This window comes from Neolamprologus multifasciatus, chromosome 23 (genome assembly GCF_963576455.1).
Source record: "Neolamprologus multifasciatus chromosome 23, fNeoMul1.2, whole genome shotgun sequence".
Lineage (NCBI taxonomy): Eukaryota > Metazoa > Chordata > Actinopteri > Cichliformes > Cichlidae > Neolamprologus > Neolamprologus multifasciatus.
Window position 1 is genome coordinate 30,647,871 of NC_140460.1, and position 16,851 is coordinate 30,664,721.

The 16,851-nt window shown below is 38.2% G+C and overlaps 2 protein-coding genes across 2 annotated transcripts; both read right to left on the reverse strand.

The window, feature by feature from the left end:
* Positions 1–1,101: 1,101 nt before the first annotated feature.
* Positions 1,102–9,366, reverse strand: cldn10e (claudin 10e). Its single transcript, XM_085151549.1, has 5 exons — positions 7,852–9,366; positions 7,593–7,754; positions 6,865–6,946; positions 6,650–6,763; positions 1,102–3,434 (listed from the first exon to the last, which is right to left on the reverse strand). The coding sequence occupies exons 1-5, from the start codon at positions 8,081–8,083 to the stop codon at positions 3,035–3,037; spliced, it is 990 nt and encodes a 329-aa protein (XP_085007675.1). The 5' UTR covers positions 8,084–9,366; the 3' UTR covers positions 1,102–3,034.
* A 96-nt stretch (positions 9,367–9,462) lies between these two features.
* Positions 9,463–15,970, reverse strand: cldn10a (claudin 10a). Its single transcript, XM_085152887.1, has 6 exons — positions 15,745–15,970; positions 14,154–14,315; positions 13,939–14,020; positions 13,738–13,835; positions 13,381–13,390; positions 9,463–12,413 (listed from the first exon to the last, which is right to left on the reverse strand). Exons 1-6 carry the CDS (start codon positions 15,962–15,964, stop codon positions 12,278–12,280), a joined length of 708 nt encoding a protein of 235 aa, XP_085009013.1. The 5' UTR covers positions 15,965–15,970; the 3' UTR covers positions 9,463–12,277.
* Positions 15,971–16,851: the final 881 nt, after the last annotated feature.

A 16,851-nucleotide genomic window follows, 5' to 3' on the forward strand; every position in this document is an offset into this window, starting at 1 on the left:
ATTGCTTCAGTAATGTTGAGATGCTTTTGCATGATGTTTCTGAATCTAAGCTTTTCCTTGCTCATAATGTTATGAGTTCCTCAAAACATCTCTCTATCTTCCTCTTTCAGTCTGATGGAGGGAGAGGATCAAGAATTTTCCTCACGTTTTCCCCCCCCCCCATTGATTCTAGTAGTGGTAACAAGGCACAATAGTTTATATGGTTTACATTTAAGTAAACCAACCTTTTTGGATAGTTAACTATGTGTGGAGTTACACAGTGAATTATACAGCCAGTTAGAGTGAGAATTCACGAGAGGGATTTAAAAACCACATTACCTCAGTTTCGATGGATCTGCTTGTCTATGTAAAAACAACTCGACCACATTGTTTATGTATAAACAATAAGCAGCCATGCCTGATACACCTCCATGAGGGAGAGCTGATGACACACGGGGAAAAACACACACAACAAACCAGTAAGTGGGTGTTCCGAGAAGCTTCTGAAATTACGTCTTTTATCCTGTCTTCCTTCTCTCACCCCAGCCGGTTGCAGCAGATGGCCCCGCCCCTCCCTGAGCCTGGTTCTGCTGGAGCTTTCTTCTTGTTAAAAGGGAGTTTTTCCTTCCCACTGTTGCCAAAGTGCTGCTCATAGGGGGTCATCCTATGGGTCTACCTTACAATATGAAGCACCTTGAGACGACTGTTGTTGTGATTTGGCGCTGTATAAATTGAATTGAATTGAATTGAATTGAATTGAATTGAATTGAATTGAATTGAATTGAATTGAATTGAATTGAATTGAATTGAATTGAATTGAATAGCAGCTCAGGCTTTCTACATGCAAATAAATGATACTCACAGCCGACCACATGGAAAGTAGATGCTGTTTATCAGATCCCATTTATACTTCTTTGTTCTCCCCCCATGTGTCTGCACTCCAATCCAAAAAATGCAATCACTATGCCAGCCAAACCAATGGAGAAATTGCTCAGCAGAAGCTCCCTGACTCCCTGAAGGTGTGCTGAGACAAAGTCCGGAATGGTCAGGCCCCACCATATCTTAAAGACCTCATTATAACATATTATCCCCAAATAGCACACCAGGGTCAGCGTGCGGGCTTACTTTTCGTTCTTTCTCCTTTGGTCGCCTCATTTTCGTCTTTCTTTAAGGGCCATTCCAGCATATTGTGTTTACTCAGGGTACTCATAAGTGTTAGATTAAACAAAAGGCTATGACATTTAAAGCAACAGACACAGAAATATCAGAAGTTTTTTCTTTCACAGGTTTTCAGCTAAATACATGGAAACAAATTAAGTGTTTTTGCCATAGACTGCCTAATAACAAAGTGCCTAAAGATACCATTTAAAATGGGCTTTTTGCAAAGTTGTCCCTTGTGTGTAGACACAGCACTGTTTTATTTCTTGAGTTTGCTGCCTTTTTTATGCTTGAATGTTTCTCAGGTCAGCATTAAGTGGTTCAACAAACAGATAAACATTTGTGTGAAAGTGGTCAGACATAAGGCCTTGGACTGATGTGAGAATGAGTGAAAAAGTGAAAGGGCAAAAGGTCCAAAGAAAAACTTTGAAAGACCTTCATAAAGCCTGGAGAAGTTTCTCAGAAACACTTTAAAAAAAACCAACAAGAAAGTCGTGCCCCTTGGAAGCAAACTAAAAAGAAATGCATAACACTTTAAGCTTTTTTTTTCTGGAGCCCTCAGTTCATTAAAAACAAGGACAATTTGGATTAGTAGCTAAAGTGACAAGAACAGCAACTGCAAAGAACTCCACTACATAGCCCTCAAATGAATTCACACACACACACTCTCTCTCTCTCTCTCTCTCTCTCTCTCTCTCTCTCTCTCTCTCTCTCTCTCTCTCTCTCTCTGAGTTGTTCAACTCAGAAAATATTTATAACATGAAGCTAACATTTTCCAGAGCTTTATTGTTATTGTACTAAAGATTAATTTTGAGGGGTCAGGTGGGAGGCACTTGACTGATTTTTTTGCCTGCTTGATTATGGTCATATTATTTCTATCCATTTGACCCCTTTTAACTTTCTATTGTGACTTGTAGGAATAAACTGTGTTTATAACAAACAGAAGATAGCAGCTTTGTATTATGTGGTAAGAAATGTATTATGTTAATTGTGTCAAGGCTATGCTGCAAGGACTGGTTGCCTGTGATCTTTGCTTGGGTTTCTATATAGCAGTTACAGTGTCTGGATATTCTAACACTAAACACTTTGTTTTCAAGATTTTCCACAAGGTGCAATGCTCAATTGACAGAGATAGAAGTATTGTAGTGTACTGAATCTTTATTTTGAACATGTTAAAATAGTATAACAACAACAAAAGAGGGAAAAAGACAAACAAAGCAAAACAAAAGGAAAACAAAGCAATAATAATTATAACTTACATGTTCAAAAAGGAGAAGGAAGAAGCATCAGCTTATTTAATCCCACCACATATCCACTATTTATTAACTAACAGTCTGCACTTTTTATTTTCTGTCCATCAGAAGTCTCTAGCTATAGATGAAATCACATTAATTGTTCTGTTTATTTCCTCTAATGTGAAGCAGCCTGCCTCCAGTGGGCCATAGCAAGTGTACAACCCACAAAAATCCAGCCTAGTATGCTAAGCAGTAGCCCCAGGATCTGACTCGGTCTCCTCCACATCCCTTTCATTTGGTAAATATATGCAATACACCAGCAATGATAAGATATTAAAAGACACAAGTCTTTTGCTTTAGCTCAAGTCTTCTTCGAGTCTTTTTGTTTACAGTCAGCTAGACCTGATTAGACTGGTGGGGTTTGATTTGCTGTCTCAAAGGTTGCCTAAAGTCTTCCATCTTTTTTAGAAATTGATGTGTGGAAACAACAACCTTACAAATCTGAGAGAAAAAAAATCCAATAAAACATTTTTTAGACACTTTAATTAATACAAAACAGAAAACTGAATGCAATTTATACCACATATTAAAATCTTGAAGCATCTGACTGCCTGGTCATCACATGCTCTGAAGTTTTTTTATACCTAATAATTCATATTTGTTCAAATATAAGAGTTTTTGACATATGGTGCAATCTCACTCCCCAAAGTGCCTGACATGGAGGTTTGTGCCCTGCTTCTATGGCTGTTCCTGCCACTCCTCACTTCTGACAGACTTGATAGGCTAGACCTTGAAGAGAGGCCAGACTGTGACCCAAATCCTGATCTTGATCCCAAATCTGTCTTCAGCTCAAACCTTTCCGACCTTTCTGACTGGGTGGAACGCCCTGAATTAGTCGTGCGTCTGGATCTTGAGGCAATGCTAGATAAATCTGAGCCCTCAGACCTTGATAATAGCTCAGAAATAGAGGACAGTTTGGTCTTGGATGTGATCTCCGACACTGTGGACAGAGATGTGGTGGACTTGTTTTGCAATGGGTCTGGCAATCCCTTGACAATCACCCTAAGGAAGGAGATGCACATTATTGTCAAACATGACAGTTACATGTTCCACTAAGCAAAACGTAGTAAAAAAAAAAATCACACAGTGCTGTAGTATTAGTTGATAGGTCAGCCAAACTGTTGATGTTTTTATTATTATTTATTATTATTATTTGCCTTCTTTCAAGTCATGCACATTTACTTTCGATTATTCATCCTGGCTCTTCATGGCACTTTTGGCATACCTGCTCATTATTTTCAATGGCATGTCCTTTTTCTGTCTTTATTATTCTTCTGTTTTCAGTGCTCTAAACATTTAGCACAACTCTTCAGGTTTTGGGGGTACCAGCATTGGTAATCGTTAGCGGGAGTAGTCCTTCTGAGTTTCTGATGTTTTCTGTCCTCTACAGGAATGATTCAAGCATGGTTCTTATAAGGTCATATTGGCAATACGTGGATCCCTGTATTATCTGCCATTTTAGCAGCATCTCCTTGGCCTCTATACAGTAACTCTTTCCATTAACATCTTGGAAAAGTCCTGCATTTAGAATTGGTAATAGCTCTATCTCTACTGTTTCATTTCAAAGATCTTCACTAAATAGGTTGGTAGGTGCTGCTCTATCAGCCTTACAAGCCTTTCTTTCCACCCTCAGTCGCGTAGTGCCAAACACATCAAAGTTGCCTAGGAGGCTTAATGTTGTAAGGTAAGTCCTTATAATTCGAAACAGCTTTCCTTCCACTCATCTCCAAATCGTTTGCACATCTTCTGCCTTACTTTTCTAAGTCACCAAGTCTAAATTCATGTCAAGTCGGCATATAGCTGGTGGTGGTATAAAAGTCTTACTCTTACTCCCACTCCTAACTCTGAGCTTCATTATGTTCTGTGTGCTCTCTACTGGCCTACAGCAGCACAAGCCTTAATGCAGCGTCTTCTCTCCACTGTTCCTTGCAACTCTCAGCCTTTCGTAGCCTTTTTTCTCTCTGTGGGCCATCAGTGGCCCCGAGCCTTATTGTAGGCTCTTCTCTCCTGTGCTGCAACTTTCAGCCTTTGTAGCCTCTCTATTCTGTCAACTATCAGAAGCCCTGTGCCAACGTTGCTCTTACCGCTTGCATTTTCAGTCTTTGCAGGTTCTCTGTTCTGTCGGCTATCTGCAGTCCAGGGCCTTAACCCAAGCTCAACCTCCCTCTGGCCTTTGATATCCCTCAGTTTTCCCTTCCAATCAAATGGCAAACATGGCCTGCCATTGGAGGGCCACTGCCAGGCCCAGAATTCATGCTGGTATTTTGGGTGGTCTGTTGTTCTTCTTCTTCTCTGTGCTTATGCTTCCTATGCCTTGCCATGCCATGCATTACTCCTTACATGCATAGTTTTCCTTTCCCATGCCAGAACTGTAAGTAAGATCTTTTTTTCTTTTGGGATCCTGCTCTACCCTTTCACAGCTGGGGTTCTGTTCTGCCAAGACGGACCATTGTAATACCCCTATATAATTTCTGCTTATCAATAAATTACATTCATTCTTTCAAATAATCTGTCTTTATTGAAATAAGCTTCTGCATAAGTTCTTTAAGGACAATCTATGGTCTCTCATCTGTCTCCTCCCAGGTTCTGCTAGCTAAATCAAAGCTTTATCACTCCAACTTTACCATGTTGTCAAGGTGTTTGTCATCACTGGCCTAGTCAGGTAACACTCTCCTGGCTTTCTCCAGGCCAATCAGCACTCATGCTGTGTAGTTTAAATCTCATTCTCCCTTTCTGTTCTGCCAAGACGGGCCATTGGAGACAAACCGCCAAATTTGTCATTTGTCGTGTTCATTCTTTCAAATGATCTCTCCTTATTGAACTACCCTTACCAAATACCAGATTTGACAAAGAGGGGCAGGTCTAGGGATGGGTATCGAAACCCGGGTCTTGTTGAGAACGGTTCCCACTGTTTCAATTCCTTGTAATTGTTTGGCATTTTTGCAAACGATTATTTTTATAATTATATTTTTATTTATATTATTTATTATCGATTTCAGTCACCCCGCATGACTTGGCAGGAAACACGGCGCCTAAGCGGCTCAAACGCTCAAAAGTTTGGTTATACTTTACGAGAACGGATGACAACAGGGCAACTTGCAATACTTGCAAAGTAGATATTTCATTTAAGGGAGGAAACACTACGAATATGCAAAAGCATTTGCTCACAAAACACACGATGACCTTAAATGAATGTCGTGTTTTTAATTCCGCTCCGGACTCGTGAATCTCAACCCAGCAGCAGCGGTAACGTTTGCACGTCCTCTCCCGCACTAACAGTGCATATTATGTTAGCGCGATCTGCCTTATTACAAAACCTGCCATTACTGTGCATTTAGGTGACCATGATGAGAGAGACAGGCAGAGTCTGGCTGCCTCAGATGCTGGCAGTTCTCGCTGCAGTCTACCGGTAGCGTCTCCTTTCAGGCCAGGATAGATGAATGTCACGGTGCAGGGACTAAGTTTGTGGTCAAAGGCTTGCACCCATTTGCCACAGCAGATGCCTCCGATTGTCGGTAAGTGAATGTGTTTAATTGTAGGCAGGGACATTACTGGATATTCTTGTGTAATTGCTACAGAATAATTTATCTTATACTTTGTTATTGCTACAGAAGAATATTTATTTTATTATTTTACATTTACAATTTTTTTTTCCTGGGGACCCTGTGACTCCCCATTGAAGAGCCATAGGCTGTGGATCTCTTAAGATCTCACTGGGTTTGTAAGGCCATGTTACTCCTATCTTGTGATAGAGAGTAAGACATAAAACAAAGTTCTAAGCTAATCGACCTTAGTGTTCTCCTTTTTAAAAAGAATCAATAAGAGAATCGATAAAGAATCGAACTGTTAAACAGAATCGAAAATGGAATCGGAATCGTGAAAATCTTATCAATACCCATCCCTAGACAGGTCTGACTGTGTAACAAGTTGTTTGCCATTAAGTGTGTGGATTCATAACACAAATGATCCTCAATTTTGACAAAGTTGCAAAATAGACATATATTATTAAGACTTAAAATTAGTGACTAAGCCCATACACTTGGCAGGTAATGTTAACAGATGTTAGCATGGAAAGCCGTTTTCCCATAGACTTATACAGGACTTCTTTTTGCAACCACCATTTTTGCAGCCATTTAGTGGCCTTCAGATAGATAGCATTGGCCTCATTTTTCCTACCTGGAAGCTACATTTCTCTTCTATACTGTCCAAGCACTTACTTTTTCTCTCCTCCACATAGGGGTGTGCACACTGACCATAGATAGAAGGCACCACCAGTGATGTGAAAGGCTGAACCCACCCAGCCGAGAAATATTGGGGTGCCAAGGTTAAACCTGTTGGTTGCAAACCAGAGAGATGCTGAGATCATAATTTAAAAATTTCAGTTTTATTCAATGTAGGGTAACATTTATTCTGTGTAACCATGGTTACTTACTGGAGTCCAGTGGGACCAGGGTCAATATGTATTGCATAGACATACTGTGCATAGACACCATACCCAGATGTGGACAGCACTCCTGAATGCAAATCAAGTTAAAAAAAAAAATAGAGTCAAAAGTTAAGTTGGCTGCTATGCATATTGCATATGCAACATGTGTTTGTATGCATAAGATATATAATACATTTTGGGGTCAGCTTGAAAGAAGGGCAGATGTGAAATGTAATCTAAGAGTCATAGCTGCAAAATTATAAGACATTTTGTTAGTTTTTAACCAATAACTCATTAATTGACCTTTAAGACCTTGGTCGATTTGGGCCACGTTTTAATGGATTGTTTGATGATGACCCCACTCTACATCCCTACAACGTTTCATCAGAATTCATTCAGAATTGTTCAAGTTATCATATTTACAGACAGAAGGGATCTCATGCATCATACCAAAATCATAACTGCCTGACAGAGGTAAAAACTTGAATATTCTGGCAATTATTTCATGGTTCAGTGGTAAACGCTTCAAAAAGGATATTAAGTTACTGTGCTGAATGTCAACAGTAAGTTACCTTTATCCAGTCTTGACACAAATTAACCAGCAAAATCCATGAGCAGACAATGAATAGAACTTAAGTACACAAAGAAATGAAACACAAGCCATCCCTTCTAAAAGAGTGATAATATGGTATTCACACCCAATGATTTTATAGTAATTAAAGTTAGACATTTACCGCTGATGATGTGGCAACATCCACCAATGTAGATCTTCTTGTATTTTGATTGTACTTTTCCTCCAATGTAGGTGCACTCCATACCCAGCAGACTAAGTACAAACCCCAGCATGCCTACAGAAAGAGCCGACATCAACAGGGCTCTCACTATTTGGACATAGTCTAGAGTGACAATAAAGGACAGACAAAGGTTTATATAAACATTCTTGATTTGCAAATGAGAATAAATACAGCTTGAATACTGAATATGTTGACATACCTTCCACAGACCAGAGTACAGGGAAATCCTTACAGTTGGTGACAGCAGTTGAGTCTGTAAAACAAGATCTCCACAGACTAGTCCAGTGCCAGGCTACCTTGATGACAGCCGAACCTCCCATGCCCCCAACGGAGGCAATCTTCCAGCCCTCCATTGCCATAGTGCAGGCCACAAAGATCCAACCCAGTACCGTCATCAGGAACCCCCAGATCTGAACCACTCGAATTTTCATTGTATGGATTGTTGTTGTTTCCTTTCTAGATTTCTGACCCAGAAGCTTTTGTTTATTTAAGCTTGAATCCTTTTTCACCCAACTGCAAACCACCAGTTTGTTGAGTTTCTTTTTGAATTTTTAAGATGGTAGTTGGTGATTCAAGCAGTCCTCGGTCTCCAAACTCAAACAAATGCTCTTCTCAGAGAGAAGTGAATATCATGTTTAAAAAAGGGTGTTTCATTTCATTTCTTTTTGCATGTCTGTGGGATAAAGCAGTAATGCAGGTCCTCATGGGCCTGAGACTGCTTACCTTAGCATGTATCTCAAATTACCGGAGACATCATATCCACTGTTTTCAGACAGCTTAAAAGAAGAAGGATCTATTTATAGCATAAGGCGTTTTCTTTTCTAATTCATAGTTAATACTGAGATTTGTTTTTATATCAGGCCTTTTAAGTTCCCTCCATAATATAGCTAAAAAGCATGGAATTTAAAAACATCACAAAACCTTAAAATAATGAACAGGAATGGTTACCTAATTAAAAGAGATATTTCTTTACTTATTCTGCATCTTCCACAACTGCTGGGGTCAAAAGGTACAATTTAAGGAAGGGTTGCCAGACTAAGGATGTAAAGGTCTAGCTTGATATTTTTTTCAATAATATGTCATAATTCGGTACCACAGTCGGTGACCAATATACCAAAAGCCGCACTCATCCACCCTCACTCTTTCCACACTCTATACTGTGCTATGTGATACAGGCAGAAATGCTGCAAAATTAAATCTTAGCAAACAACTATTTTAAACTGATCCCCATTTAGATTCACAAAATGGTAAAAGAGGTTCCCAATTTTGTTTGACTCTGGCTATAAACCAAGTACAAATGGATTTGTGTCTAGCAGATTTTTTTTCTTTGTTTTTTGACATGTCATGTTTTAATATTTCTCCATTGCCAGCCATAATGAGACAGTGTGCCTTTACTCTCTGTGCATTTAGTACATACCGATGTCTGGCATCTATATTTGTGCTTAACTATATACATTTCGATGTTTGGTACATATAATTCCGCTTTCCAACTATAGTGTGTTGGACAAATTTTCCAGATTTTACTTTCCAATTCTTAACTTCATGCAATTTCCTCATAATGGGAACTCTAGAATGATGATGTGCTTCTTTACCAAGTTGTGGATGTGTAGGGGTAATGTACAGTAAATGTACAATATTGATGTGCTTTTATAAAGCTTCTCGGTTGCAGACATTTAAAAGAAAAACATTTCTCATTGAGATTGGATTCAGCCTCATTTCTGTCTTGTGTGAAACTTGTATGAAAAACATACAAGAGTGAAAACATATATATATATATAAATTATATAAATGAAACTCGTATGTTTTGGATACTTACTAAACAACATATGAAAGTGGCCACTTTCATGAGTAAATCATATAAGCCTTATATGACTCACTATATGAAGTAGGCCACATCTGATGCAAGTCTTTTATAAGTTTTTTCTATTTCTTTTCCATATGGGGTCCCACATAAATGATATTAATAAAGGAGAGTTGATGGAACAGGAATGAAACGCTAAAGAAACTAGGGACTGAATATACTAAAGGAGAAAAATATATAACAACAATATAAACACTAAGAAAAACCCAAGAATCACTTAGAATCAATCTCAAAAACACACTGAGTCACACAAGCAACTACCACAACACTTCCATCCGTCTGTTTTCTTCCACTTACCTAATTCTGGGTTGGTTGGCTGCGGGAGCCTGTGCCAGCTGTTATAGGGAGAGAGGCAGATCTCCAGTCTATCTCAGGTAGTCCCTACCAATAAGTCAAAAGATTGATAAACTGTCCCTTAAACTGATGCTATTCTGGCCCACTGATTTTTGAAATAATAAAATCAGACTTTATGTATAAAAATTTTAAAAAATGCAATGTATGAGATGCTTGATATTTAAACTAAAAGAGTGACCTTTACAAGTCTTCTTGAAATATGTAATAAAGCTGCTTGAAGCATTCTTCTCAATTTTGCCTCTGGCATTTAAGCTGCTAGTTATTAGTAATTTTGCCAGGACCTCACTGTGCGGCGGGCTGCATAATTACAGCATAGCGTCTTTGTGCTGCTCTAATTAGACTTAAATCTGAGGTAATGAGAGTTCCTGGGAGTGATGAATGTTCTTTTAGTTCAGATGAAAGAGTTCTTTTTTTGTTCCAAAGTTCACCCAGCTTATATTAAAGTTATTGTTAGTGTGGTAAAGAAATATACTGATATTTTGGAGGCTGGGCAGCCTTAATATCTTTATGAAAGATGGTTTAAATTAGCTTTAAATTAGATTCCCAGCCATCAACCCTAAAGAGGACCCTCCCCTTGTAGGTACTTAATAGGCCTAACGCCTGAGCCTTCAACTTTTACAATTCACTAGCCAAACTCTCCCAAATGTCCTCTTTTCTTTATATGGGCTTTCAGACATATACAGAAATATATGTTACTTTGTTTCTTAAAACCTGCAGGATATTTAGACTGTACAGAAAAAATGAAAAAAATAACTTAAAAAAAGAAAAACATACCAAACTATATTAATTCTGCCAGTCCACTGGTTTATAACCCACATAAAATAAGCATTGTGTGTTTTAGATGTTTCTGACAAAAGCTAGTATACTAAAGCAGACATTAAAATTAACACTGAGATCACAGCTACCCTATACTGTTTGCTGCTGTTTATTGAAATGGTGCAAAACTAACAATTCAAGTAGAACCTCCAAATATAAACCTATATCCATGTGCTGACCTTCCAAATACTAGATTCCTTGCTATCAGTTTTTTCTGATATCTGGCATTAACAAGGCATTTTTTCCCCAGAGAACTGCTCCTCACTGTAAATCCTAGAAATGGTTTTGTGGTAGTCCCAGTACACGAGAAAGTCTTGAAATACTTAGACTGGCATGTCTAGCACCAACAGCTAACAACAATGCCTTGTTCAAAGCCACCTAAAACACAATTATTCCTCATTCTGATGTTTGAGCATTGGGTTGCTCCCATATGATTGGTTGACTTAACAAGCATATTGTGTACCTAATAAAGTGGGTGAAAAGTTTAAATCTTTGAAAGGTAGCACTGTTCCTCAGCTTAGTGTCAAAAAGCTACTGGCATGCTCACAAACTCTTTTTGGTTTTGTGTTGGTTTAAATATGTAAAATTAAATATGTATTTAATTTATATGAAGGATGAAAATGGAGCAACATTAGAAGATTAGTCTAGAAATGTTTGAAAGAAAGTTGATGTTAGAATTCATTAAGTTTATCATTGGAAGAAATGTATTTTTAAATGAGCTATTCAGTTACTTCTTTTCAAGTTCTGAAGACTACCATAACTTAGATGACTGAGTGATTCTCAGTCACAGACATTCAGGATACAACAGTTTCTTTTGAAATGTGTAGTTGTAATGATTTTAGTTTAGACAAAAGCTATTGCAAGCTGTTGATATTTGTCAACTTTTTTTTTTAAGAATTTCAAGACAGTTCCAGCTAAAATGTATTTATCATTTTAACACAGGAGACATACAACCACACAAAGCCACCCTTCTGAGCCCTGGACACCTGACTCTTTTTTCGCAGATGCAAAGCAGTGGAAAGCACATGACATCTACGCTCTGTCAGCTGGTTCAAGTATCTACCCTCTGGGCCAAGAGGTTTTGCGTAACATAGCCCAGGGTTCCTATATTCCTAGGTGGAGATGGATGGCTGATAAGAGGGGAAACCTCCGGTTGGGCGTCCACATCTACATAAGCATCTCCGGGGTCAGATGTGACTAGTTAGCCTTGGAGGTCAAACTAGTCTAGACTAGGAAAATTAGAAAGGCACTTCTTCAACCTATTATGTAAGAAAACAAAAGGTTTCACTATCAATTTTTGACATGTTTTAACAATACATAAGATGGTGAAAAAGCCAGTTTGTTAAAGGTGACTAAAGACTTTGAATGTCATGTTGTGTCAAATTAAATGTCCTACTCTCAATGCTTATGTTTCATAAATGAGTTTATGACAGAAATGAGGCAGCCATATTTAATTCTGAACTCTAAATCAAATAGCTCACTTTTTATCTTCCTACAGATGCAGATTAGTTCATTTTGGAGGATGCTGTCCTTGGTTTTAAATGATGAAATGATGTTAAATTCTCCAATCAACTCGTGTAACAAGAGTCCAGTTTCACACATATGCATTTCTTCCAAACTGCCTCAACGGCTCCTGTGTTTCCTTGTTTGGGCTGGGCCTCTGGGCTGGCTTACTGGTCTTGTTGCATGTTGTCGGAAAAGATGCAGCTCCACTGTAGGAGTATTCAGCTCTGCAAAAGTCAAAACAGGAAATTTACATAGTAAAGGCTACAAAGCTCTGTTTCAAGCAAAACATTTTTTTTCTTACACCATTTCAACTTTCTTGTTACATTTAAGAAGTTCTACAACCATATTGAGTTTTTCATGCATTTCAAAAGAGTATAACCAAAGAGACTTAATCTTACAAAATTCACTTAAAAGCACTTTTAACTACAAACCACACGAACATCACATCTATAGACTTGTAACAGATGTCTTCCTTCTCTCACCCCAACCGGTCGCAGCAGATGGCCCCGCCCCTCCCTGAGCCTGGTTCTGCTGGATGTTTCTTCTTGTTAAAAAGGAGTTTTTCCTTCCCTCTGTGCTTGCTCATATGGTCATATGATTGATGTTTTTTTTTTCTCTGTATGTATTATTGTAAGGTCTACCTTACAATATAAAACGCCTTGAGGTGACTGTTGTTGTGATTTGGTGCCGTATAAATAAAACTGAATTGAATTGTGTAGCCCAGGGGAAAATCTATAGGATTTCATCAAACTGGTTAAGATATTTTTTCTCAAAGCTACAAATTCAGCTCCATTATGGAATAAATTATTTAAAAATTGGTTGATCAGAGAAGTCATTAGGATTCCTCCACTGGGAACCATGAATTTAATGGACATTTGGAAAATTTTAAACCGATCTTTGAAACCAAGCTTGCCATTCTTAGAGGCCTCTAGGTTGTCTGATTAAAACATGCACAGACAAACTTTCACGTGGTACCAGTAGCACATTTTTTTGGTTTATAATCACTATGATTACAAACTGACTGCCAATCAATACTAGGTGCCATTGCTGCTATTCACCGTATTCATACAGTGAGAACATTCTAATCAGCCTGATTGTTACCAAAAACTGGGGGGAAAGAACTAGGATGTTTAAAAGAAAAAGGAACGAAAGAAAAAAAGTCTGTTTTTCTTTGCCCATCTCATGCAACACTTCTCAATAGCTCCCCTCAGTCAAGGTGACTTTAACTTCTAAAAGGTCCTTCTTATGCAACTGTAACAAAGGAAACATTCAGCTGGAGTAGCTAATCAACATAACGTACAATCATACAACTTACTTTGTAGGTTCAGCAATTATGCGGCAAGTTGCTGAGAGATTACTGGATGTTTTTGACTGGATTTGCCTGTCTATTGCAGTTAAAGTAATTACTTAAATTGCCCGATTGAGTTAGTAAATCAATCATGCAGTTTAGAGTGCATCCACATCAGATCAACTAAGACCTTGCTGTTCATGTAAAATCACATTGTTCGCATTCTGTATATCTGCAAAACCAAGCCACTTGCCTGATACTGAAGCCTTCAGACAGGCTGAGGCAGAAGATAAGTCCTCCTAAGATGCACAACACAGATCCAGCCCAGCCAATGAAGAGAGCGGCTCCAAGCTCAAACCTGCAGGGAAAAAAGAAAAGAAAATGAAAAAACCAAGATATTTCTGACTGGACTTCCTTTCATCTGATTATGTCTTTGATCCATGTGAAAGGAATCCTTTTACTTCTGGGCAACAAATAGGGGGTCAAAGAAGTCAGCTGTGATCCTACGAGCATATATGGAGCATGCCGTCATGCAGCAGAGGCCTGTGGAAAGAAATAAGCAGATTAGTACTTCAAATTAAAAGGAACTAAGGTAATGTTCTTAGCTCAAGAAGAATTCAATCCACACATTATTTTCCATTAAATCCAGACATACATAGAATGGGATGGTTTTTACCACTAAGAATAAAGTGGAAGCCTGACAGGACAGTCAACCGAGCTTTAGTGGTCTTTGAGCCTCCTATTTTTGTGCACTTCATTCCTACCAAGGCAAGAATGGCACCAAAGAAACCCAGACACACAGCAGCGATCATCAAACCCCGACACACCTGGATGTACGCTTAAAAAATGAAACAGAGAAGAGAGCTATACATTAGTTGGTTCCCTACTTTTTTGTTGCCCATGAATCGTAACAATAAACAGACTTACAAATGTGAAAAAAAAGAATTGTTTTGTTCATATTGAACAGTTTGATGTATTCTTGTGTGAGGGAAATTTGAGATAAAGTTGCAAATAAATCACTTGGAATAAATTGGATTTCTGCACTGATTTTCAGAATAAAGTTGGTCCACGATTAACACTGCAACTGACCAATCACATTAATGTGATGTCATAACTTTGCAATGCGAGAACCAAAATTATGAATGCCTGTGTAATCTTTTCTTTTGTCATCTTATACAATGTAAAAAAAAATCTTAATTACATCTGTTTTGCCTTTTTTTTTAAAAAGATCTCTTCCAGGGTTACACATGGTTTGCAAGTTGTCCACTATTAATAAGAGTCTTGAATGTCCTCTATTTGAAGACAGTTTGTCCTGTTTTTAACAGATGAAAAGGAAGGTCTTTTGAAATGCTTTCCAGCTTGGTTCATTTGCTTACTTTTTGCAGAGTGGACTGTGAGTGAATGGTTAGTTTGTTAATGAAGATTGTTTGTGCTTATAGATTAGTTTAAAGGTTACATCTATACTTAAGACTTGTATTAAGGTTGGAGCACATGCAGAAATAATAATGCTAATAATGGGCATAAATGTTGCATGACTGTTGCAAATGACTCGTATGTGAAAAGTGTCTCAGATTGTGGCAAAAACTAAAAAATGCTCAAAAATAAAATGTAAGTAAAAGTAATTATTGCTAGCTTAATGTTTCATCAGGTAGAAAAAAATGCAATCATGATGTTTGATTGATGTGTAAATATCGACTTCTCACTTACAAGTTGACTGCACTTTAAACATTTAGTGTTGTGTTAACATCTTGTTCTTGTAGCAAAAAAACATATTTTTGTACGTTTAAGTTGTAAAGTGTTTTAGTTACTTTGGGCTTTTTAAATGTATAGATGGTAAAAGATCTCTCCAACCCCTAAGAAGAACTGCTGCTTTAAAACAACAGTCTAAAGGACACTAAGACAGCCAGAAGTATTGCTTTCTTAACTTTGAAAAACGAATATAAAGTATCAAGTGACCTCTCTGTGACTGTATGGCTTTCTCAGATTGTGTTGATTGGACATATAAGGAGGGCTTAATAAGTTTAGCTCAGCTTCTCTAGTAGCTTTAAATGTAGTGGCCACTTGTGGCCTCAAGGCTGAGGTAGAAAAGGAAATATCAAGTTTCAAATACATTCTTTTTTCACAAATGAGGTCATTTATCTAAGAAGTACATCTGTCAGATGTGTGCTCACAGATTTGTGGTTATTTATTTAACTGTTTTTTTTTTTTACTGATGTAAGAAATGTCGTCCCCTGTGACTGCAACACAACATTATATTATGAACTCACCATCCAAAGCCAGCATTGAAGGAAAGTCCTTGCAGTTTGACACACCAGTGGAATCTGTCACACATGTTTTCCACAAGTTGGACCAGAAGGTAGCTGTGGTAATGACCGTACCGTCAACAGAAGATACCTTCCAGTAGTCTGTTGGCAGAGTAGATGACACCAAGATCCACCCAGAGATGGTCAGGAAAAAAGCAGTGATCTCTGTTGCCATGTTTCCCATTTTCCCTCTGACTTAAAGGTCTGGATTGGGACAAGTACAAGTTCTGTCTCTCAAAAAGTGGGAGTGTCGGTCTAGGACAGGTGCACCAGTGCTGGCAGTTCTGCAGAATTTAGTTTCTGCTTCTCCTGTTCAGCCTCTGACCAAGCATCACTCAAAGACACACCATTCTCCACATTCTGTAGTTTTATAGGGTATGGGGGCTGGGACTGACACACAAGTCATCACTCCACACGGTTTGAAGAGAGGTTGCATGAGGATCTCCAGGAGAAGGAAGTCTTTAATTGGAAGGATCTGAAAAGGCAAGATGAGGAACACAGATAGAAGGGATGATGATGTGTGGTTTCAACAGTATGCCTCAGTTTTTCAACAACATGAACAAATAAGGGTGTAGAACATCAAAGAAACCCATTGGCACAGTCCTTTGGACTTAGAGTTTAAGAAATAAAGTCATAAAATTACAGAGAAAGTACTGGCAGGGGGAAAAATCTGTTGAAATGCTGCAAATAAGCAGAAAGCAGTTTAAAAACTGTAACTTTTAAGAATTATATTACTTAGTGTAATGCAAACAATGAGAAACATCTTTTCTGTCATGCAATAGGTTATTTTTAGTGACTTACTTTATGGTAATATGATTGGACATGGTTGATATCTTTGTCATTAAAATGAGTGTAAAATTGATTAAGTCTTAAATGTTTTTTCGGAAGTTACAATTTTCAAAACAACCCAGTGGGCAGAATTAGATACATTGAAAAGTTGGCTGTGATTGACATCCCTGTTTAGCAGCATTAGAGCTCCATCAAGTGGCAGAAAGAACAAACACAGTTCCTCCTTTGAAAGAAATATTAGACCAGAGGTAGGCAACTCCAGGCCTTGAGTGCCGGTGTCCT

Excerpts from the sequence above, each read along its gene's own strand:
- cldn10e (XM_085151549.1), bottom strand. The coding sequence starts at position 8,083 with ATGAAAATTCGAGTGGTTCAGATCTGGGGGTTCCTGATGACGGTACTG. Across the intron at positions 7,755-7,851 it reads TGTACTCTGGTCTGTGGAAG|ACTATGTCCAAATAGTGAGA; the intron begins GTATGTCAACAT and ends TTGTCACTCTAG. Across the intron at positions 6,764-6,864 it reads CCTGGTCCCACTGGACTCCA|GTTTAACCTTGGCACCCCAA; the intron begins GTAAGTAACCAT and ends TGCAACCAACAG.
- cldn10a (XM_085152887.1), bottom strand. The coding sequence starts at position 15,964 with ATGGGAAACATGGCAACAGAGATCACTGCTTTTTTCCTGACCATCTCT. Across the intron at positions 14,316-15,744 it reads TTCAATGCTGGCTTTGGATG|CGTACATCCAGGTGTGTCGG; the intron begins GTGAGTTCATAA and ends TCATTTTTTAAG. Across the intron at positions 13,836-13,938 it reads CCCCTATTTGTTGCCCAGAA|GTTTGAGCTTGGAGCCGCTC; the intron begins GTAAAAGGATTC and ends TTTTCCCTGCAG.